General features: G+C 43.3%; 1 protein-coding gene across 2 annotated transcripts in view; it reads right to left on the bottom strand.

The window, feature by feature from the left end:
- NPY (neuropeptide Y) overlaps window positions 1-23,128 on the bottom strand; it is a 101,693-nt gene extending 78,565 nt beyond the window's left edge. The window contains exons 1-3 of one of the 2 annotated variants that reach the window (XM_063921690.1): window positions 22,988-23,127; window positions 22,234-22,421; window positions 18,076-18,156 (exon numbers count right to left, since the gene is read on the bottom strand). In XM_063921690.1, coding sequence (XP_063777760.1) covers window positions 18,076-18,156; window positions 22,234-22,421 — 269 coding nt within the window. In that variant the 5' untranslated portion in view covers window positions 22,988-23,127. Of the gene's footprint in view, window positions 1-18,071; window positions 18,157-22,233; window positions 22,422-22,987 lie in introns of those variants that run through there. The other variant, XM_063921692.1, reaches the window with a different exon arrangement.
- Between the last annotated feature and the right edge of the window lie 1,635 nt (window positions 23,129-24,763).

Raw genomic sequence — 24,763 nt, 5'->3', positions numbered from 1 at the left:
AAAACGTTCCATTCATTTTCTTGTTCTTTAAAAGTCATGTTAGCACACCAATGTCAGTATACGGCAATCGGACAAGCAGCTATCCGCATGCCTCCATTTGTCATCCAGAATGATAGGGAAGATTTATATTTGTAACTGTAGGTGCCCTCATTGTTCACACTATATGTGAATGACTAGTTCCAAATGTGATTATTATTTGCTACCGCAGAAATAGAGGTAAGTACTGTCCTTGTTTCCAGTTTTTCAGGACTTGACCTTTTGCTGGTTCATTTGCAATATGACTGTTTCACTTTACTAGTTTACTGTGAATCTCAAGCAGCTAAACTTTTACAGATACAGTAGCTTAGCTGAGTGAATGGTAATTCATAATGAGATAAAGAGAGCAACTCTTTTAAAAACAGCAAAAGATTATATGCCTCAAAATTTCACGCTTCTAGGCATTATTTGTAGATAAGTGCAAGACAACATGTTCTCACCCTCGAGAACTTAAACAGATTAAGCTGCCCATGGTGCCTGCAATACATATAATATGCTGAAATACTAAGACCTTGACATTCCAAAATGAAAACTTTATCTGTCATTAGAGCAGTGGTAGACAGCGCTTCAGCTAGTACACAGATCATACTGGCCTGCTTCCCTGTCCCTGGGAAGATGAAGAGGTGGTATGAAAATAAGTGGTATGCAGCATAACTTAATGATAACTCCATAATGTCTTTTGCATCAAATGGGTAGGGCAATGCGTTGGATGATGCTCTTTGCACCAATCTGTGTACAGTGAGGTGTGGGGTGCTTGATGATCTGTATCATTGTGGCCTATTCCTGCCCACTTCCCAGGCACACTCATAGTCAGATTGGGAGGGGGGGTGTAAGGCACAGGGCATACTGTACCCGGGCACCTCTCTGTCAGGGGGCCTCCTGTCTGGAACATAGTGACATCACTAGCTCTCCCTCTTGTGCAGAACCAGGCAGCAAGAATGCATGAGCTACCAACAGAGCTTCCTGACCAGAGGAGAGCTAGGAGGGGGAGAGAGATGTAAGTGACCAGGGGATCCCAGCTTCTCCTCCCCTCCTTGGTCCTGTGTAACCTATTATCTAAACAGAGCATTTGGGTCTAGAGAGAGACACACAGTCATCCTGATTCCTGTCCTAGTGTGTATGTTGTAGAGAGGCTGCTGCTATTCTTGCATATGACAAGATAGATGATACATTTTATTTTCTGTATGCATTTTAAGGTTAAGTTGTCATTGTTCCACTACAAGAAAACTTTATAAAATAGCTGTCTCTCAATCAGTGGCATATTTTACCTATAGGCTACACAGGCAGGGACGTAGCCAGAACTTTGAGGGCCCCATAGCAACATTTTGAAGGGGTTCCCGTCCCAATGTTTCTAGAGAAACACTTCTCTGCAGCAGTTGCTAATTTTATGCCCTATAATAGTGTCATAGTTCATTTTGTGAACCATAGTAGAGCCGTATTTAATGTTATGCCCCATAGTAGTGCCCTAGTTTCTTTTATGAATTGTGGTAGTGTTTAAGTTCACCCTACTGTATGTCACATTTCAGAGCTGCCAGGACACATTATGCCGCAAAGTACGCCCAATTCACATTATGACATATAGTGCTCCCCGTTCATATTGTGCCTCATTACAGTGCCCCGGTTCAACATTAAAATGCCCTACAGTTCATTTCATACCACACTACAATGAGCAGGTCCAGGGGCATACCCAGATATATTGCAGGCCCCAAGGAAAAAGTTTGAAAGGACCCCTAAGTACCACCCAACGGCAAAAAGTGTATATAACACATGTACCTTGAACAGGGAAGGTGGGCCTCTCTCAGCTCTGGGCCTCATAGCAGCTGCACTGCCTGCACCTATGGTAGCCACGCCCTTGGCTACAGGACTGCAGACCACCCCCCCACCCCCAGGTAAAATACGTCCGTCCCCCCCAGCTCAGTGTCAGTTAAGCCAGATGCTGTCCATGACAGCACTGGCTTCTGTAGGAAGCCACTCCCTGCCTCATCAGCCCTAGCGGTCTCCCTGTATGCTTATACCAACATCTATCAATTGCTCAGTTGTTGGGTAGTCAGTGTCTAGCTTGTGAAATTACCCTGATACCCCAGTAATGTCAGTGTTATATTAGGCAGGCACCCAGTGCTTGTAGTGTGAAAATACAAATGAAAGATCTGTGCCACACAGCCCGGGAGATAAGCCCACCATAGTCTGTCATCACCATCGTTATATGTCATATTCACTTAGCAGGGCACAGACACACACATTACTGTGTACTGTAGACATGCTCATCTTACAGTAATGCAGCATCACGGAATGCTGTACGGCATGCCAAGCTGTAACTATTCGCAGCCAGTGATCGCTCTATTAATTCCATTAGGAACTAATGGAGCGATCGCCAGCTGTGAATAGTCACAGCCCGACATGCCATGCAGCAAGCCGTATTGCAGCATGCTGCATTGCAGCAAAGATGAGCATGGCTACATCAGTATGTACCCTTTCCCACCACACCACCAGCTCTTTGTGTCCACACCACAGCCCCCCGCTGCAGATACCACCTTGCAGCAACCTTCTGATTCCTAGCAGTCTTTCAGATCAGAATTGTGTGTTACACTGTATGTGTTCATTTAGGGGTTTGGGTTAAGGATAGGGTATTGGGGTTGTGTAGGGTTTAGCGGATTGTGTTTGGTGTTAGGGTATTGGGGTTATGGTTAGGGTGAGGTTTGGGATTAGGATGAGTTAGGGTCAGGATTAGGGTAGGGATGAAATGCGTCCTGTATTTACAGATCTAAGGGCCCAATTCAGATTTGATCACAGCAGCAAATTTGTTAGCTAATGTGCAAAATCATGTGCACTGCAGGGGGGCGGGGGGCAGATAATAAGATTTTACTCACCGGTAAATCTATTTCTCGTAGTCCGTAGTGGATGCTGGGACTCCGTAAGGACCATGGGGATTAGCGGCTCCGCAGGAGACTGGGCACAACTAAAGAAAGCTTTAGGACTACCTGGTGTGCACTGGCTCCTCCCACTAAGACCCTCCTCCAGACCTCAGTTAGGATACTGTGCCCGGAAGAGCTGACACAATAAGGAAGGATTTTGAATCCCGGGTAAGACTCATACCAGCCACACCAATCACACCGTATAACTCATGATACTATACCCAGTTAACAGTATGAAATATAACTGAGCCTCTCAACAGATGGCTCAACAATAACCCTTTAGTTAGGCAATAACTATAAACAAGTATTGCAGACAATCCGCACTTGGGATGGGCGCCCAGCATCCACTACGGACTACGAGAAATAGATTTACCGGTGAGTAAAATCTTATTTTCTCTGACGTCCTAAGTGGATGCTGGGACTCCGTAAGGACCATGGGGATTATACCAAAGCTCCCAAACGGGCGGGAGAGTGCAGATGACTCTGCAGCACCGAATGAGCAAACTCTAGGTCCTCCTCAGCCAGGGTATCAAACTTGTAGACTCTTACAAAAATGTTTTAACCCGACCAAGTAACAGCTCGGCAAAGTTGTAAAGCCGAGACCCCTCGGGCAGCCGCCCAAGAAGAGCCCACTTTTCTCGTGGAATGGGCTTTTACAGAATTAGGGTGCGGCAGTCCAGCCGCAGAATGTGCAAGTTGAATCGTGCTACAGATCCAGCGAGCAATCGTCTGCTTAGAAGCAGGAGCACCCAGCTTGTTGGGTGCATACAGGAGAAATAGCGAGTCAGTTTTCCTGACTCCAGCTGTCCTGGAAACATATACTTTTCAGGGCCCTGACTACATCCAGTAACTTGGAATCCTCCAAGTCCCAAGTAGCCGCAGGCACCACAATATGTTGGTTCACATTAAAAAATTATACCACCTTAGGAAGGAATTGGGAACGAGTCCTCAATTCCGCCTTATCCATATAAAATACAGATAAGGGCTTTTGTATGACAAAGCGTCCAATTCTGATACACGCCTGGCCGACGCCAAGGCCCACAGAATGACCACTTTCCACGTGAGGTATTAAAGCTCCATGGATTTAAGTGGCTCAACCCAATGCGACTTCAGGAAATCCAACACCACGTTGAGATCCCACGGTGCCACTGGAGGCACAAACGGGGGCTGACTATGCAGCACTCCCTTAACTAAAGTCTGAACTTCAGGCAGTGAAGCCAGTTAAATTTTGGAAGAAAGTCGATAGAGCTGAAATCTGGACCTTAATGGAACCCAATTTTAGGCCCATAGTCACCTCTGACTGTAGGAAGTGCAGAAATCGACCTAGCTGAAATTTCTCCTTTGGGGCCTTCCTGGCCTCACAGTACGCAACATATTTCCGCCATATGCGGTGATAATGGTTTGCGTTCACTTCTTTCCTAGCTTCAAATAGCGTAGGGATAACTTCCTCCGGAATTCCCTTTTCCTTCAGGATCCGGCGTTCAACCGCCATGCCGTCAACGCAGCCGCGGTACGTCTTGGAACAGACAGGCCCCCTGCTGCAGCAGGTCCTGTCTGAGCGGCAGAGGCCATGGGTCCTCTGAGATCTTTTCTTGGAGTTCTGGTTACCAAGCTCTTCTTGGCCAACCCGGAACAATGAGTATAGTTCTTACTCCTCTCCTTCTTATTATTCTCATTACCCTGGGTAAGAGAGGCAGAGAAGGGAACACATACACCGACTGGTACACCCACGGTGTTACCAGAGCGTCCACAGCGATCGCCTGAGGGTCCTTGACCTGGCGCAATATCTTTGTAACTTTTAGTTGAGGCGGGACGCCATCATGTCCACCTGTGGCCTTTCCCAACGGTGTACAATCATTTGGAAGACTTCTGGATGAAGTCCCCACTCTCCCGGGTGGAGGTTTCTTAGTTGTCCACTCCGGGAATGAACACTGCTGACAGTGCTAACACATGATTTTCCGCCCATCGGAGAATCCTTGTGGCTTCTGCCATCGCCATCCTGCTTCTTGTGCCGCCCTGTCGGTTTACATGAGCGACAGCCGTGATGTTGTCTGACTGGATCAGCACCGGCCGGTGTTGAAGCAGGGGTCTAGCCTGACTTAGGGCATTGTAAATGGCCCTCAGTTCCAGAATATTTATGTGTAGGGAAGTCTCCTGACTTTTCCATAGCCTTGGAAGTTCCTTCCCTGTGTGACTGCCCCCCAGCCTCGAAGGCTGGCATCCGTGGTCACCAGGACCCAGTCCTGTATGCCGAATCTGCGGCCCCCTAGAAGATGAGCACTCTGCAGCCACCACAACAGCGACACCCTGACCCTTGGAGACAGGGTTATCCGCCGATGCATCTGAAGATCCGACCCGGACCACTTGTCCAACAGATCCCACTGGAAAATCCTTGCATGGGACCTGGCGAATGGAATTTCTTCGTAAGAAGCTACCATCTTTCCCAGGGCTCGCGTGCATTGATGCACCGACACCTGTATACGTATTAGGAGGTCTCTGTCTAGAGACAACAACTCCTTGGACTTCTCCTCCGGGAGAAACCCTTTTTATCCTGTTCTGTGTCCAGAACCATACCCAGGAACAGTAGACGCGTCGTAGGAACCAGCTGCGACTTTGGAATATTCAGAATCCAGCCGTGCTGTTGTAGCACTTCCCGAGATAGTGCTACTCCGACGAACAACTGCTCCCTGGACCTCGCCTTTATAAGGAGATCGTCCAAGTACGGGATAATTATTTCGGCCATTACCTTGGTAAATACCTCGGTGCCGGGGACAGACTAACGGCAACGTCTGGAATTGGTAATGACAATCCTGTACCACAATATTGAGATACTCCTGGTGAAGAGGGTAAATAGGGACATGCAGGTAATCATCCTTGATGTCCAGTGATACCATGAAATTCTCCAGGCTTGCAATAATTGCCCTGAGCGATTCCATTTTGAACTTGAACCTTCGTATATAAGTGTTCAAGGCTTTCAAATTTAGAATGGGTCTCACCGAACCGTCTGGTTTCGGTACCACAACATTTTGGAATAGTAACCCCGGCCTTGTTGAAGGAGGGGTTCCTTGCTTTCACCTGCTGGAAGTACAGCTTGTGAATTGCCGCCAGTACTACCTTTCTCCGAGGGCAGCCGGCAAGGCTGATGTGAGGTAACGGCGAGGGGGAGTCGCCTCGAACTCCAGCCTGTATCCCTGTGATACTATTTGCAGGACCTAGAGATCCACCTGTGGGCAAGCCCACTGGTCCCTGAAGTTCCCGAGACGCGCCCCTACCGCACCTGTCTCCACTGTGGAGCCCCAGCGTCATGCGGTGGACTCAGAGGAAGCGGGGGAAGATTTTTGATCCTGGGAACTGGCTGCTGGTGCAGCTTTTTTCCTTCTTCCCTTGTCTCTGTGCAGAAAGGAAGCGCCTTTGACCCGCTTGCTTTTCTGAAGCCGAAAGGACTGTACCTGAAAATACGGTGCTTTCTTAGGCTGTGAGGAAACCTGAGGTAAAAAAATTTCTTCCCAGCTGTTGCTGTGGATACGAGGTCCCAGAGACCATCCCCAAACAATTCCTCACCCTTATAAGGCAGAATCTCCATGTGCCTTTTACAGGCAGCATCACCTGTCCACTGCCGGGTTTCTAATACCCTCCTGGCAGAATGGACATTGCATTAATTCTGGATGCCAGCCGGCAAATATCCCTCTGTGCATCCTTTATATATAAGACAACGTCTTAAATATGCTCAATGTTAGCAAAATATTATCCCTGTCTTAGCGTATTAATATTATCTGACAGGGTATCAGACCACGCTGCAGCAGCCCTATTTATGCTGAGGCAATTGCAGGTCTCAGTATATAACCTGAGTGTGTAAATACAGACTTCAGGATAGCCTCCTGCTTTTTATCAGCAGGTTCCTTCAAGGTGGCCGTATCCTAAGACGGCAGTGCCACCTTTTGACAAACGTGTGAGCGCCTTATCCACCCTAAGGGATATCTCCCAACGTGACCTATCCTCTGGCGGGAAAGGGTACGCCATCAGTAACTTTTTAGAAATTACCAGTTTCTTATCGGGGGAAACCACACTTCTTTACACACTTCATTCATTCATCTGATGGGGGAACAAAACACTGGCTGCTTTTTCTCCCCAAAAATAAAACCCCTTTTATGTGGTACTTGGGTTCATGTCAGAAAATGCGTAACACATTTTTCATTGCCGAGATCATGTAACGGATGTTCCTAGTGGATTGTGTATATGTCTCAACCTCGTCGCCACTGGAGTCAGACTCCGTGTCGACATCTGTGTCTGCCATCTGAGGTAACGGGCGTTTTTTGAGCCCCTGATGGCCTTTGAGACGCCTGGGCAGGCGCGGGCTGAGAAGCCGGCTGTCCCACAGCTGTTACGTCATCCAGCCTTTTATGTAAGGAGTTGACACTGTCAGTAAATACCTTCCACCTATCCATCCACTCTGGTGTCGGCCCCACAGGGGGGCGACATCCCATTTATCGGCCTCTGCTCCGCCTCCACGTAACCTTCCTCATCCAACATGTCGACACAGCCGTACCGACACACCACACACACACAGGGAATGCTCTGACTGAGGACAGGACCCCACAAAGTCCTTTGGGGAGACAGAGAGAGAGTATGCCAGCACACACCAGAGCGCTATATAATGCAGGGATTAACACTATAACTGAGTGATTTTTCCCCAAATAGCTGCTTGTATACATATATTGCGCCTAAATTTAGTGCCCCCCCCCTCTCTTTTTAACCCTTTGAGCCTGAAAACTACAGGGGAGAGCCTGGGGAGCTGTCTTCCAGCTGCACTGTGAAGAGAAAATGGCGCCAGTGTGCTGAGGGAGAAGCCCCGCCCCTTTTTCAACTGACTTTCTCCCGCTTTTTCTGGAATACTGGCAGGGGTAATTTTACATCTATATAGCCTCTAGGACTATATATGATGTAGATTTGCCAGCCAAGGTGTCATATATTGCCCTCAGGGCGCCCCCCCCCAGCGCCCTGCACCCATCAGTGACCGGAGTGTGAGGTGTACATGAGGAGCAATGGCGCACAGCTGCAGTGCTGTGCGCTACCTTGGTGAAGACCGAAGTCTTCTGCCGCCGAATTTCCGGACTCTTCATGCTTCTGGCTCTGTAAGGGGGACGGCGGCGCGGCTCCGGGAACGAACACCAAGGTCGGGTCCTGCGGTCGATCCCTCTGGAGCTAATGGTGTCCAGTAGCCTAAGAAGCCCAAACTACCACCAGTTAGGTAGGTTCGCTTCTTCTCCCCTTAGTCCCTCGCTGCAGTGAGTCTGTTGCCAGCAGATCTCACTGTAAAATAAAAAACCTAAATATACTTTCTTTCTAGGAGCTCAGGAGAGCCCCTAGTGTGCATCCAGCTCAGCCGGGCACAAGAATCTAACTGAGGTCTGGAGGAGGGTCTTAGTGGGAGGAGCCAGTGCACACCAGGTAGTCCTAAAGCTTTCTTTAGTTGTGCCCAGTCTCCTGCGGAGCCGCTAATCCCCATGGTCCTTACGGAGTCCCAGCATCCACTTAGGACGTCAGAGAAATAACATGTGCAGAGAGAGTTAGACTTGGGTGGGGTGTGTGTTCAAACTGAAATCTACATTGTAGTGTAAAAATACAGCAGCCAGTATTTGCCCTGCACAGAAACAAAATAACCCACCCAAATCTAACTCTCTCTGCACATGTTATATCTGCCCCCCCCCCTTTCCTGCAGTGCATATGGTTTTTCCCATTAGCTAACAAATTTGCTGCTGCGATTAGATCTGAAATAGGCCCTAAATATCTTTGTGCAGATTCAGGCCTAGGCCCAGAGTATACCGTTTTAAACTGCTGTGTAAGGTGGAATTGCAGTCTCCTTTACACACTCCTCTATACATCAAGGTACTGTCCAGTCCAAGAAATACGAGGTCCTGAACCAATAATCCTGAGAATGCAGCCTATACACTTATAATGACTAGTGACAATGTTGTTAAGCGATGTTCTTTGATAAGATGAGAAATGTTTGGAGACACAAAATGGTCTCATGCACTGTATGTGGGCAGTTGGTTTACTTTAAATTAGTGATGTGCACCGGAAATTTTTCGGATTTTGTGTTTTGGTTTTGGATTCGGTTCCGCGGCCGTGTTTTGGATTCGGACGCATTTTGGCAAAACCTCCCTGAAAATTTTTTGTCGGATTCGGGTGTTTTTTTTTTCAAAAAACCCTCAAAAACAGCTTAAATCATAGAATTTTGGGGTAATTTTGATCCCATAGTATTATTAACCTCAATAACCATAATTTCAACTCATTTCCAGTCTATTCTGAACACCTCACAATATTATTTTTAGTCCTACAATTTGCACCGAGGTCGCTGGATGACTAAGCTAAGCGACCCAAGTGGCCGACACAAACACCTGGCCCATCTAGGAGTGGCACTGCAGTGTCAGAGAGGATGGCACTTCAAAAAAATAGTCCCCAAACAGCACATGATGCAAAGAAAAAAAGAGATGCAATGAGGTAGCTGTGTTCTTGGATAAAGCTTCTGTAAAAAGAGCGAAACGCGTCAGAGGTGTGGATTTTGGACCCATATATTCTCTTTGAACCTACCAATACTGCTGTTCATCGCCATCAACATCAGCCCATCAGCAATTGAGAGGAGAGAGACCGGGACCTGAATGCTTGCAAGCAGCACCAAAACGGAGCGGTCTCGTTGATCCCTGTGGCTGGATATCCTCGTCATAAGCGGGCGTCATTGCAGACGCTTGTTCTCCTGAAACCGGGACCGCGATACAGACCTTTGGGGCTTCAGTTTGCGATACACAGCACGGATGCGTCGGTTACTACACCTTAGGCTCCGTCTAGGAGCGCATTGTCATGCTTTATTTCTGTCTTTGCTGACGAGCAGTAATATGGAACATTGTTCACCTATAAAAAACATCTAAGGAACTTATATCCCTACATGGGTTACAGAAACAAATGAATGTGCATTCTAATAAGTTTATTATGCGGACTGAATTATAGTTAAAACAATTTGTCCATAACTGGGCATAGAGTAGCTTGGCTCCACCTCCTTGTGTTAAGTCTATAGTATTTTTTAATACTGATTGTTATTATTTTACATTGTTCATGATATTTTAGACCGGTCTAATCTTTTATGTGTATTAAAACATATGAAATACAGTAAAATTGTGTAGTTTGATCATTTGAATATCAGCCATACCATAATAAACAGCGCAGACAGCTAATTGATAAAGTAGCTTTGAGAATCAGCACAGGGACCACCTGTGCTAATTATTCTGACTTGAAGACCCCAAGTCAGTAGCTCTGTATTGCAGCTTGAAAATAATTAATTAATGATATATTAATAGAATTTAATTATTTATTAAGCACCTGGTTGTAGTTTGTATGGTAAGCGACCCAAGTGGCCGACACATACACCTGGCCAATCTAGGAGTGGCACTGCAGTGTCAGACAGGATGGCACTTCAAAAAATAGTCCCCAAACAGCACATGACGCAAAGAAAAAAAGAGGTGCACCAAGGTCGCTGGATGGCTAAGCTATGCGACCCAAGTGGCCGACACAAACACCTGGCCCACTAGGAGTGGCACTGCAGTGTCAGACAGGATGGCACTTCAAAAAATAGTCCCCAAACAGCACATGATGCAAAGATAAATTAAAGAAAAAAGAGGTGCAAGATGGAATTGTCCTTGGGCCCTCCCACCCACCCTTATGTTGTATAAACAGGACATGCACACTTTAACAAACCCACCATTTCAGCGACAGGGTCTGCCACACGACTGTGACTGAAATGACTGGTTGGTTTGGGCCCCCACCAAAAAAGAAGCAATCAATCTCTCCTTGCACAAACTGGCTCTACAGAGGCAAGATGTCCACCTCCTCCTTATCGTCCGATTCCTCACCCCTTTCACTGTGTACATCCCCCTCCTCACAGATTATTAATTCGTCCCCACTGGAATCCACCATCTCAGGTCCCTGTGTACTTTCTGGAGGCAATTGCTGGTGACTGTCTCCACGGAGGAATTGATTATAATTCATTTTGATGAACATCATCTTCTCCACATTTTCTGGAAGTAACCTCGTACGCCGATTGCTGAGAAGGTGAGCGGCTGCACTAAACACTCTTTCGGAGTACACACTGGAGGGGGGGGGGCAACTTATGTAAAATAAAGCCAGTTTGTGCAAGGGCCTCCAAATTGCCTCTTTTTCCTGCCAGTATACGTACGGACTGTCTGACGTGCCTACTTGGATACGGTCACTCATATCATCCTCCACCATTCTTTCAATGGTGACAGAATCATATGCAGTGACAGTAGACGACATGTCAGTAATCGTTGGCAGGTCCTTCAGTCCAGACCAGATGTCAGCACTCGCTCCAGACTGCCCTGCATCACCGCCAGCGGATGGGCTCGGAATTCTTAGCCTTTTCCTCGCAACCCTAGTTGCGATAGAATGTGAAGGAGGAGCTGTTGACGGGTCACGTTCCGCTTGACTTGACAAGTGTCTCACCAGCAGGTCTTTGCACCTCTGCAGACTTGTGTCTGCCGGAAAGAGAGATACAACGTAGGCTTTAAACCTAGGATCGAGCACGGTGGCCAAAATGTAGTGATCTGATTTCAACAGATTGACCACCCGTGAATCCTGGTTAAGCGAATGAAGGGCTCCATCCAACAGTCCCAATTGCCTAGCAGAATCACTCCGTTTTAGCTCCTCCTTTAATCTCTCCAGCTGCTTCTGCAAAAGCCTGATGAGGGGAATGACCTGACTCAGGCTGGCAGTGTCTGAACTGACTTCACGTGTGGCAAGTTCAAAGGGTTGCAGAACCTTGCACAATGTTGAAATCATTCTCCACTGCGCTTGAGTCAGTTGCATTCCCCCTCCTTTGCCTATATCGTAGCAGATGTATAGGCTTGAATGGCCTTTTGCTGCTCCTCCATCCTCTGAAGCATATAGAGGGTTGAATTCCACCTCGTTACCACCTCTTGCTTCAGATGATGGCGGGGCAGGTTCAGGAGTGTTTGCTGGTGCTCCAGTCTTCGGCACGCGGTGACTGAATGCCGAAAGTGGCCCGCAATTCTTCGGGCCACCGACAGCATCTCTTGCACGCCCCTGTCGTTTTTTAAAAAATTCTGCACCACCAAATTCAATGTATGTGCAAAACATGGGACGTGCTGGAATTTGCCCACATATAATGCATGCACAATATTTGTGGCGTTGTCTGATGTCACAAATCCCCAGGAGAGTCCAATTGGGGTAAGCCATTCTGCGATGATGTTCCTCAGTTTCCGTAAGAGGTTGTCAGCTGTATGCCTCTTATGGAAAGCGGTGATACAAAGCGTAGCCTGCCTAGAAACGAGTTGGCGTTTGCGATATGCTGCTACTGGTGCTGCCGCTGCTGTTCTTGCTGCGGGAGGCAATACATCTACCCAGTGGGCTGTCACAGTCATATAGTACTGAGTCTGCCCTGCTCCACTTGTCCACATGTCCATGGTTAAGTGGACATTGGGTGCAACTGCATTTTTTAGGACACTGGTGACTCTTTTTCTGAGGTCTGTGTACATTCTCGGTATTGCCTGCCTAGAGAAATGGAACCTAGATGGTATTTGGTACCGGGGAAACAGTACCTAAATCAATTCTCTAATTCCCTGTGAATTAACGGTGGATACCGGACACAAGTTTAACACCACCGCAGCTGCCAAGGCCTGAGTTATCCGCTTTGCAGCAGGATGACTGCTGTGATATTCCATCTTCCTCGCAAAGGACTGTTGGACAGTCAATTGCTTACTGGAAGTAGTACAAGTGGTCTTACGACTTCCCCTCTGGGATGACGATCGACTCCCAACAGCAGCGCCAGCAGCAGTAGGCGTTACACTCAAGGATGCTTCGGAGGAATCCCAGGCAGGAGAGGACTCGTCAGACTTGCCAGTGACATGGCCTGCAGGACTATTGGCTTTCCTGTCTAAGGAGGAAATTGACACTGAGGGAGTTGGTGGTGTGGTTTGCAGGAGCTTGGTTACAAGAGGAAGGGATTTAGTTGTCAGTGGACTGCTTCCGCTGTCACCCAAAGTTTTTGAACTTGTCAATGACTTCTGATGAATGCGCTCCAGGTGACATATAATGGAGGATGTTCCTAGGTGGTTAACGTCCTTACCCCTACTTATTACAGCTTGACAAAGGCAACACAGGGCTTGACACCTGTTGTACGCATTTCTGTTAAAATAATTCCAAACCGAAGAGGTGATTTTTTTTATATTTGACCAGGCATGTCAATGGCCATATTCGTCCCACGGACAACAGGTGTCTTCCCAGGTGCCTGAGTTAAACAAACCACCTCACCATCAGAATCCTCCTTGTCAATTTCCTCCTCAGCGCCAGCAACACCTATATCCTCATCCTGGTGTACTTCAACAGTGACATCTTCAATTTGACTATCAGGAACTGGACTGCGGGTCCTTTTTACAGCACTTGCAGGGGGCGTGCAAATGGTGGAAGGCGCCACCTCTTCCCGTCCAGTGTTGGGAAGGTCAGGCATCGCAACCGACACAATTGGACTCTCCTTGGGCATTTGTGATTTAGAAGAACGCACAGTTCTTTGCTGTGCTTTTGCCATCTTAAGTCTTTTTATTTTTCTAGCGAGAGGATGAGTGCTTCCACCCTCATGTGAATCTGAACCACTAGCCATGAGCATAGGCCTGGGCCTCAGCGTTCCTTGCCACTCCGTGTCGTAAATGGCATATTGGCAAGTTTACGCTTCTCATCAGACGCTTTTAATTTTGATTTGTGGGTAATTTTACTGAAATTTAGTTTTTGGGATTTTACATGCTCTCTACTATGACATTGGGCATCAGCCTTGGCAGACGGCGCACAACTAAAATGCAGCACAGGTATGGATGGATAGTTTACTTGACGACACAGAGCTAGAGCAATGGACTACTGTACCGTACTGCTATATATATACTGGTAGTCAGCAAAATCTGCACTGTCCTCCTACTATATACTGCGTACAACTAAAATGCAGCACAGGTATGGATGGATAGTATACTTGACGACACAGAGGTAGAGCAATGGACTACTGTACCGTACTGCTATATATATACTGGTGGTCAGCAAAATTCTGCACTGTCCTCTTACTATATACTGCGCACAACTAAAATGCAGCACAGGTATGGATGGATAGTATACTTGACGACACAGATGTAGAGCAATGGACTACTGTACCGTACTGCTATATATATACTGGTGGTCAGAAAAATTCTGCACTGTCCTCCTACTATATACTACAATGCAGCACAGATATGGAGCATTTTTCAGCCAGAGAACGTAGATATTTTCAGCACACTGAGCACAGATATTTGCAGCACACTGAGCACAGATATTTGCAGCACACTGAGCACAGATATTTGCAGCACACTGAACACAGAAACTGAGAGAACGCAGCCACGTCCTCTCGCTATCATCTCCAATGCACGAGTGAAAATGGCGGCGACGCGCGGCTTCTTATATAGAATACGAATCTCGCGAAAATCCGACAGCGGGATGATGACGTTCGGGCGCGCTCGGGTTAACCGAGCAAGGCGGGAGGATCCGAGGCTGCCTCGGAACCGTGTAAAATGGGTGAAGTTCGGGGGGGTTCGGATCCCGACGAACCGAACACGTTCATCTCTACTTTAAATGTGACACAGGTATCAAATCTACTTCCAAAAGACCCAGGGCCTGATTCAAATTTGTGCGCAATGCAGATGTTCATGCAACTGAGTAATTATTGGTAGTCTGCGCACGTGCCGTGATCGCACTACGTATGCACCAAGGTATTTTTGTGATGCCGCTTGCAACTAGGAATAAAAATATAGTGCTATGGATTGCTGAAGGAGGGGTCACCCAACCCGGTATCTTGCCTAGGACCCCATTAGGGCTAAATCCGGCTCTGGGTTTAAGCATGCCCAGTTGCACCTCGGCATCTCATATGCACCAGTCCTGGCACCTGCCGGATCCGTTGCGCAGGTGCTGGGACCTGGGGCTGGCCGTCTCCTCTCCTGGCATGGTGTAGTGGCAACCCCCTTTGTTTGGTAAGTGGAAGCCGCCGCTGCTCTCATTTAGGTGCAGCTACTGTATAAACAGTACCCAGGCATTTATTAAACTATTAATTTAAATCTACACAATTGGATTAAATTTAATATAAACAATTCATACTTCCCAAAATGAACCAGAACAGGGAGGTCAAAATGATCTCTACCTGGACTTCCCTCTTAATTTATGATTGCAATCAGTGGCGAATGATCACATGGGGCACCCACTGTGACACCTGCTGGCTGCATTAGCTGCTCCCCCTCCTCCCATCCATAATACTCCACTTGGGGGCGAAGTTTTCTGAAATGATGCGGTTGCGTCATTCACAAAATTCCGCCCCTCGAGCTGAGTACTATGAGCAGGATGAGGGGGAGCAGGCAATAACAGTGCTGCAATGAGCATGACACTCAGAGCATAAAATCCCCTGGCAATGAGTATTATATACCCATGGCAATGAGCATGACACCCAGAGCATGAAACCCCTAGCAAAAAAGCATGACACCCAGTGCATGAAACCCCTGGCAACAAGCACTACACCCCTTCTAATGAGCATGACACCCAGAGCATAAAACCCCAGGCAACGAGCATTAGACCCCTGTCAACGAGCATGACCCCTAGCACATGAAATCCCTGGCAATAAGCATGGAACCCAGAGCATGAAACACCTGGCAACGAGCAGGTAATTTAAAAGTAATTAGAAACCTTACTGTAGGGCATAATGTATCACAAGCATTGCGGTGTGTGGTATAATATGGTGCAGGGTGAATTATATGGTGCAAGGGACATTGCTGTGTGGGGCTTAATATGGTGTAATTCTTTTTCTTTCCTGTGGTGGACGAGGTCTTTTGGTGCAGGGTCAAAAACTAGATTGTAAGGTAGTCTTTTCCTGCGAGCCCACACCAATTTTAGTGAGGCCCTGCCCCCTTGCCAGGGGCAATATCCTGTTTGTTTTTTTATGTCTAGGGGGGCACATTTTAGAATGTCTATGGTGGGGGGGGGGTGCATTTTTTTACTGTTTGCACTAGGAGCCAAATTGTCTAGAAACAGCCCCTATTGCAGTCACCTGTGTTGAAACACCTTTCTTACCAATTACATAGTTCAACACAGACGACACCTGTCTTATATTAAGAGGGAGGTCCAGGTAGAAAGCATTTTTTGGAATGGGTCATGTCGGGAAGTATGCACAATGAGGGTCATTCCGACCCGTTCGCATGCATTAATGATCACAGGAATAGATATATTAATTGTTATCTAAAAATAATCATTTTTATCTAAAAATAATTGTTAATACTATAACACAAATATTGCAGTAAATTAATATGGTTTGAAAATGAACATGTACTGTATTCAGACATCTAATAAATCAAACCTACTTTTATGCCAGAATAGAACTGAAAAGTTTATCTCCGTCTAAATATTTTTTCAAAACTCGATTACCATTATTTTTTTTAAAGTTTGTGCTGGTGCGAAAAAAAACCCTTATTTTGAACACGATAAATAAGATGTTTTTACTATTAGAAATACACATTATCTGTGATTTTCCCCCTCCATGGCTTATTGGTTATCTCTGTACGCAGCTTTGTAGAAATGAATCTGCCTAAAAGAGGTATATGAAGTGACTGCACAATCCATTAATATTCAGCATGTCTATAACCTCCAGCACTCGCTCCTTGTGGTAATAGCTGTTTTCATCTTCTTCTGATCCCTTTTCAGAGTCAGTCTTATTTGCTGACCATGGCTAACTGGTTTTATATGCCAGAATATATGTATTCCATTTGCTTCTCTCTCTTATGTAAAAGACATCACTGACTGGATCGAATCAAAGGATGTCATTAAACCACTTCCAATATACAGATGGAGCAAAATCGAATGTATATCCTGTGGCATACTTAACATTGTACAGAATACTTCATCACGTCACAGCCTACGGCACCTATACCTAACCTTTGGTTCATAGCCACCATCATTATCAGCACACACTTCCATTTTACACGCATTTGACACACCTTAAACTTAAAACTTAGCCTACGGCTGATCACACATTACCAACTAATTACACCCATTCAGCAGCAAGCACAGATGTGGCTGAGATACGAACCCCTCGGAATTGCCCGTAAATGTGTACCCCTAGCTACGGACCATGCCCACATCTAAAAACTGCAAAATCCCTCCGTAAAATAAACTTGCATACAAGTGCACATCAGCCCCGGAGTGCACACAGAGGAGACCTTAACATGATAGGTATCTTTATTTATTCAAAATAGGTTGCTAATATTTTGTACAGTAGCTGTGGTAGACATGGGTAAGGTGTATGAAGCAGTGAAAAGAGTTGAGAAGTGAGCCAGTGGAGAAGTTGCCCATGGCAACCAATCAGCTCTGAGTGTATTATCAAGTGCATTCTATAAAATTAGACGTAGCAGCTGATTGGTTGCCATGAGCAACTTTTCCACTGGCTCACTTCTCCACTATTTTCACTGCTTCATACATCTACCCCACGGTATACTGGTAAGAAAAACAAGGATTTATTTCTAAATACTTAACAGTAAGGTACAGTACACAATTTCAGGCATTACGTATTACATTCAGAAAGACCAAATCACAAAATCCTTACATTTTAATATACATATTTGAATAGTTCTCCAGTGATGTTTGTAAGCACTCATCTTATCTCAAACTCATGTTACTATGAACTTTTGACTATGAGTAGATTTCCGTATTAAGGAAACATTTTATCTCAAAATAACAATTTAGGCTTTCCTGGTTCATTTCTTATATTTTGCTAGTGCCCTCCAAAGTCTGTTCCGGAATCGGGTGTCTGAGAGTCTCAGTGCACCCCATTACAGGCACAGCCTTGGCTTTGTAAATAAAAATTTGAGAGATGGAACAAACTGCTTAAGCAACTAGTGACGCACCAATATTTACTTATATTAAAATCTTACTTTATGTCAGCACAGTAGGTGAAGGCATCTGGAGTTTCAGAAACAAATATTTTTTTATTGTTATTCAGGATGTAAATAGATTATAAACCCATTCAGGCAATAAAAAAAACTCTGCTTACCTAGATCGGGGAATGTTTTCCGTGCTTTCTCTCCACCAAAGATCTGAAAGCATTGCTTCAGGATTTGATCTCTTTCCATATCTGACAAATGGAAATCAGAATTATCAGTACTGGGAAATAAAATATTTTGCCAGTAGGATATTATACTGTATTACTATCATTAATGTCTGTATATTCTGCAGTAATATGAAACAAAGCAAACACTGCAACAAAGTGCCTCACCACTGCATAGAACGTTATTATGTTAATCATGTAATAATATAGTGGATTATTACCACATTATTATCACATATTGAAACCAGAAGTAAATCAACATTAGAATAATCTTGAGGGAATAAACAATTTTTAAATTATAATTTTCAACTCGTATCAAAGGAGGGATAATATATAATAGAGATAATAAAGTGATTTGGTACTTTCATTGCTAAAAAATAAGATAAAAAGTATTTGCTGTATTACATTATTCAGTTTTAATTAATTCAATTAGTTTAATTCAATTTGTAGTCACATAGGAGCAACATCAGCTGCCACTGTTATACCAAGACCAATTAAGCCTTATGTCAGTTTTTCTCAAATGCGGTCCTCAAAGCACTCAAAAAAGTTTTAGCTATATCCATGGCTCGGTACATATGGTTAAATCATATTGACTGAGGTGCTAATTAAGTCACCTGTGGCCAAGCATGGATAAACTTAAACCCTGGACCATTGGGGTGCCGCGTCTGAGAATCACTGCCTTATGTCATAACAATTTTATAGCATATTTATCTCAATCTATACAACGTATCATTTTTTTATGCCATTTTTGCAAGGCTATAATTTAGGCTGTTTCTTATTCATTAATAACATTCTATTAACTAATAATGTTAACAGTGCATTATCTACATTAAAATATATATGATATAAATGTATAAGGCATTATCATGCATTATTTATGTTCCTAAAAAACAACACGCGTAAATATTAGGTTCCTAATTGTGTAACTTATGAATTTGTGAAGCCAGTTTAACTTTAAATGTCACAGAGATGACAATTCATTAGTTCATGGTCTGCATAACTACAGTGATGAGTAGTTCACATTTCTGACTGTTATAATTAGAATATAGCATGAATAATGAACAGACAGATAAATGTAAAAAAATACACTAGCAATAACTATATGATGTAGGTTACCAAAGTTGTATCATTCTGTATCCAGGAAATAGTCTATTATTTGTATATTTTACTTGTGTCCAGAATGAAAGTGGCTCTATCTATCTATCTATCTATCTATCTATCTATCTATCTATCTATCTATCTATCTATCTATCTATCTATCTGTCTGTCTGTCTGTCTGTCTGTCATGAGTGAGTGAGTGAGTGAGGACTAGCCATAAAACATGCACAGTGTAGCATTTGTCCACTCTTGTTGAGATGTTTAAATTTTATAGTACATCATACTGATATAATTATTTATATGTTTATTTATATAGGTACTATAAACTAATACAGGTATGTGTGGGTGTTTTGGCTAATGTATATCATCTTTAATAACTACTGTATACATTATGCACTCTAGAACATTACATGACCAGTTATATGACAGAATCAACTAGAAATACAAATGGGTTTCAATAAAGAGACGCACAACAAATAAAGTTTCAATGTATAAGCTGATGTATAAAAATGTATCTGTGGTCTCTTGAACAGAGACCTGTTTTATACATCTTTACCATTTGTTAATCTTTGATTTGTTAGCTTCTTACAAGCTATTATTTTAGGAGACATATTATTTGATAACACATGTCATTTAGATATGACATATTATTATTGAGTGGTGTCTCCGTATAATATCAACCATTCTTTATTTGTTTTCTTAATGCACACCCTGTATTTGTCTGTGGTGCCACCTTTTTGATGTTTGTATATGTTGAATCAATAGGAATATACTTCAAAATTTGACCCACTTCTGCCAATGGTTGCCAAATATCTAGATGAGAACAGTTGTCATGTCTTTGGTATTACACCAAGAACTTTGCTATATGGTAAAAAGTTCATAAAGTAAAATATATTGTCGAATTGTCACATATTTGATTGATGGTAACACCTCAAATTTATATGTAACACGCATTGCGTTCCCAAGACATATTGTTTCTGACTAATATGGCAAGTATATAAATGATAATTATAGTAATAGGCTACAGTTTCTCCCAGCTGCAAAATGTAACTGGTACTATTAAAGAGCTAATTGTTAATTAAGTATGTAAATTAATACTTTTCAACACTAAGAAATATAGTGTAGAAAGAGACAAGTCTTAACATAACTATTGTTAATACACGCATTTGACTTTAAATTTGATGCAAACCATATACCAATGCTATATCATAAGTCAATTATTACATCTAGGAGTGAAAACATGGTCAGTTATCACATACTCAAATATTTTACATAGACAGAGATGTGGGACCAAATGTAATAGTGAGAGTTTCAGAAATTGAGTGATTTGGTAAGGTTTTTCAGGTTTTTTTTTAAAGTGGCAATCATTTACACTGCAAAACCAGGTTGATCTTGCTGTGTAAATGATTGCCACTTTTAAAAAAACCTGCAAAACCTTACCAAATCTGTCACTTTTTGAAACTCTCACTTTATTACATTTGGCCCTTTGACTTCCCTTTGTGAACATTTACTTATTTACCTACTGTATATAATTAATGTCATTTCACACCTGCTTTGAACACTGATCTGGTTTAATGTTCTAGTCTAACTTCACAACTCCTTTCCTCTCACACTGTATGTCTTCTGAGTTTGCGGCTGGCTATTCTGTTGGGTGTTAAATGCCTTGAGGAACTATTTAACATCTAGTGGGTTGCTCTGTCATCTCTTGCAGATTTGGGGTGAAAAAAGCTAAGTTTAGAGTTGTAGATGAATGCTTTACATGTTGTGTGCTCTCAGGCAGTTCCGATTCCCCAGTACGTGCCATTTTGTATTTTATAACCAACGCATAGCAGAATTTTGTGGGCAGCGTGTCACAATGCATAAATCTCTTGCTGCGCCTCATCACTTTCCACTAATCATTTTGGAATCCTAAACAATTCTCAGCAAGACTCATTTTACTCAGATGAATTATTCTGAAAACAAAATAATGAAAATCATAAAAGTTTTTGAAAGATGTTAGACACTAAAGGCAAAAAACCTGCATTCAAAAGTTAAAAATAGTCGTAAAAACTACCTTTTTGAAAGAAAACGTTAATATAAGCTGAAAATAGCTTGCAGTAACACATGATTTATAGGTCGAAAACAACTGACTAGCTATTGCATTGTTTCTACCCCACTAACATTTATATCACTGCTTGTTATGCTATATTACTTTTGTGTTGTCTGGCTGCTTTCAGTATACTTGTTTAGTAAACAGATGGAGAAGAGTTTATTGCACTGCAAAGTGCACCCTGGCTAAGGGCTAGATCGAGAATCTGTGCTATCTTAAGGCAGATCTCTAATAAGCTTATACCTAAATATTGGTAAACTTGAGTTAATCAGAGAAACACTTAGTGTTCTGTGGCAATCAATAAAGAGCAATCAATTTCATATAACTAAGGTGTCTATTTACTAAGCCTTGGATGGAAATAAAGTGGACGGAGATAAAGGACCAGCCAATCAGCTCCTAACTGCCATGTTCCAGGCTGGGTTTGAAAAATGACAGTTAGGAGCTGACTGGCTGATACTTTATCTCCGTCCACTATATCTCCAACCAAGGCTAAATAGTCCTTAGAAATATATTTGCATGACATTTTTAAGTATGTTTATGTATCACACTGCACCTTTTGTTGCTGGCACTTTTTTTCTTTTCTAAAATACACTTTCTTACATTACTGTTATACAAGCAATATACTTTTAAAGCCTTAGTTTTATCCATGCTGATGTGAGAAACAAATTAAACACATTTAAATATTTTTTGCAACTGAGCTACTGCAATAAACACGGACCTCATGGTGATTTTAATTAATGTGCTGCACAATTAACTAATGAGCCAATTACATTGCTGATCTCTTGTAGGAAATTGTTTTCAATGCTCTATTACATCCCTTAAAGTCACTGTTCATGCTTATACAGTGCACAACAAAAGAACTGATTTCTGTGCATAAATGTACACCACAGATCCAACATGGAAAGAGCTTGTCTTACCTTTGCCGTGTTATGAGGTTTATATAATGCCTCAGTGCTGAGTAATATTTGGCCATATCCTCTGCCGGTGCATCCTCTCCCGGGTTATCTGGTTTTGATGGATAAGCCTCTGCAAATGTCCCCAAGCAGATCAGCAAGGATAGACATATAGTCAGCACTGACATCCACAACCTCATACTTCCCTGCATCTGAAAAAATTGACAAGCAATTAAGACCTGAACAGTTGGCATGTAATATAATTAATTTCAATAATGATAGCAAGTATACTTTTTTTTTATATTCATAAACATGCTGTGAAAAAGTCTATTATTAGTTATTGTAAGCACACCCTCACTTTATGAAGCACTTTATATGTGTCTTGACTACAGAGGTACAACTTTCTCTATGCCTCTGCAAACATTTCCTTTAAACTGCTACAACATCTAAAGTCTAAACTAAAACGTATCACTCATTTTTTTGCATATACAGTAACTCTATGGCAGTGATACACACAGAACCAGGTCCCACAGCATTTGTGGAATGACTGAACAGGAGCAATCAGTTTGCATTTTAAGTTCAGAAATAACAAGTCCCTACTGCTCTGTGTTAAATGATTCCACATGCAACTATAAAGAAAAGGAGGTTATAGCAAAAATAAAAGTCCTCAACACAATAAGAACTCTGCAGCAACACTGACCATGCGGAATATATTTCAGCACCGTGGACAGCTCCGTCCTGAAAGTTGTATTGCAGAACAGAAGAGCTGGGTACTTACATTGTCTGTGGATTGGAGTTTCTGTACACTATCTTTTCTCTTCTCCCCTCTTTCTTCCCGTTGTCTTAGTAATTCTGCTCTGTAATTAGTCTGCTTTTACTTGTTCTCCCTGATCCCCTGCTTGTGTGAGCTCTCTGCCATGCTGTGCCTTTTATAGTCTCTATTCTGCAGGAGGGGCTGGGGGTAATATTGTGTGAGTGACTACAAACCTACTATCTCCTCCTTCCTGTGAGCAAAAAGCTCGTCACCAGTAAGAGAGACCTGGGAGACATGGGTCATGTAGAATACAGAGCGCAATAAGCCTGCTTTATATTGTCTGACATGTCAGAATGAGTTATGTTTGAAGGCTGAACTATGTGTTCTAACTGCAAAAATGTGAGAAATGATACAAGACATTTTAGAATATTGGTGACTCTCAAATACATAACAGAAGCATAACTTCACTGTGATTATATATACTTTAGTTTTATTTATGGAATATTAGATTTTTGTGCACTTGGGAGATATGGAAGTAGTGTAGAGTCTCCCCCACCCTCTCTCTTTCCTGTTTCTAATCATTAGCATATCGTGCAGCTGCAGCAGTTGAAAAACCTATTACTGTTGCAAATCTCACCCAAACTTACACATATAAACTATGACGAGTCTCTGACTCATCACACTCTAACTGGAAGAATTTTGACTGGGAAAATGATTAATTTTGAAGTATGTGGCGGAGCAGGGGTAAGACTGTCTAAACCATTTGTAGATTGTATCTATAAAGCAATTTCTTATGTGGAGGTGTGAGCTAAGCAGGCGGATGGGGTAAATGCTATGTTCCACAAATAAACTTGCCTCATAGTGTATGTCTAAATGCAAATGTTGTAGCTGACAAACATTCCTTTGTGCATGCTATCTTAAACAGATGCATTTAATGTTCTGCCCCTGTGGTTAGATGCCTGTCTCTGTAGACACATCCAGAACTGTATGTATACCCATATTTGGAAGTCAGAGTAATCTGACTGATAAGAAACATAAAAATCGCCTATTGCAAAATTGACTTTGGAAAAATGATACACACCTGTCTCTTTTCAGTAGCAGTGGCTGCATATGTGAGGTATACATAATGTGTGATGGACTATTTCCCCAATTCCAAACTTAAATGAAGTAAAAACTGTGCTCTTATAAAGGTGTATGCTGTAGGACTGAATTGGTTCCACATGGATTGGTTTTAATGGGTTTCATATTGGGGCCTATTTTTGCAGCTATAAATACTGATTTTTCGGGGCTATTTATCAATTGTTTCATGCTGGCACAACAATTCTGATTAAAATGTGTCCTGGGAGTATAAAAACCTGTACTGGCGCTGCTGATCTTGGTGCCAATAGTTTACACTGCCGTGTTCTGTCCTTGCAGAGTCCATATTAATACGCTCAATAATTCCTCTTTTCACGCCAGTCGCTCTTTCCATTGGTTTTAAGACTGGGACATGGAGGGTGCATTGGAGGGGAATGCAGTGGTAAGGGCCCATGCATAAGTGGATTGGTCACTCACCTGAGGGGTGTGGCAAGCCACCACAGATGATGTCTAACTATTCGGCAAATCTTGGTGTAATGTCTATGGAAGTGTGCAAAGAACCCATGTTTATCAGTGGTCCTGCTCACCTGCTAACTGACGCTCTAACAGAGTTACAATTAGTGACAGTTGCGCCCTGGGGGCTGCAGCACACACCACAAATAGCAGAGGGGGGCGAGTTAATAGATAACCATAAGAGTACCTTTAATTTTGTTTTTAACTTCT

This window comes from Pseudophryne corroboree, chromosome 5 (genome assembly GCF_028390025.1).
Source record: "Pseudophryne corroboree isolate aPseCor3 chromosome 5, aPseCor3.hap2, whole genome shotgun sequence".
Taxonomy (NCBI): domain Eukaryota; kingdom Metazoa; phylum Chordata; class Amphibia; order Anura; family Myobatrachidae; genus Pseudophryne; species Pseudophryne corroboree.
The sequence above is the reverse complement of the archived record's forward strand: the minus strand, read 5'-3'. Positions and strand labels throughout refer to the sequence as shown.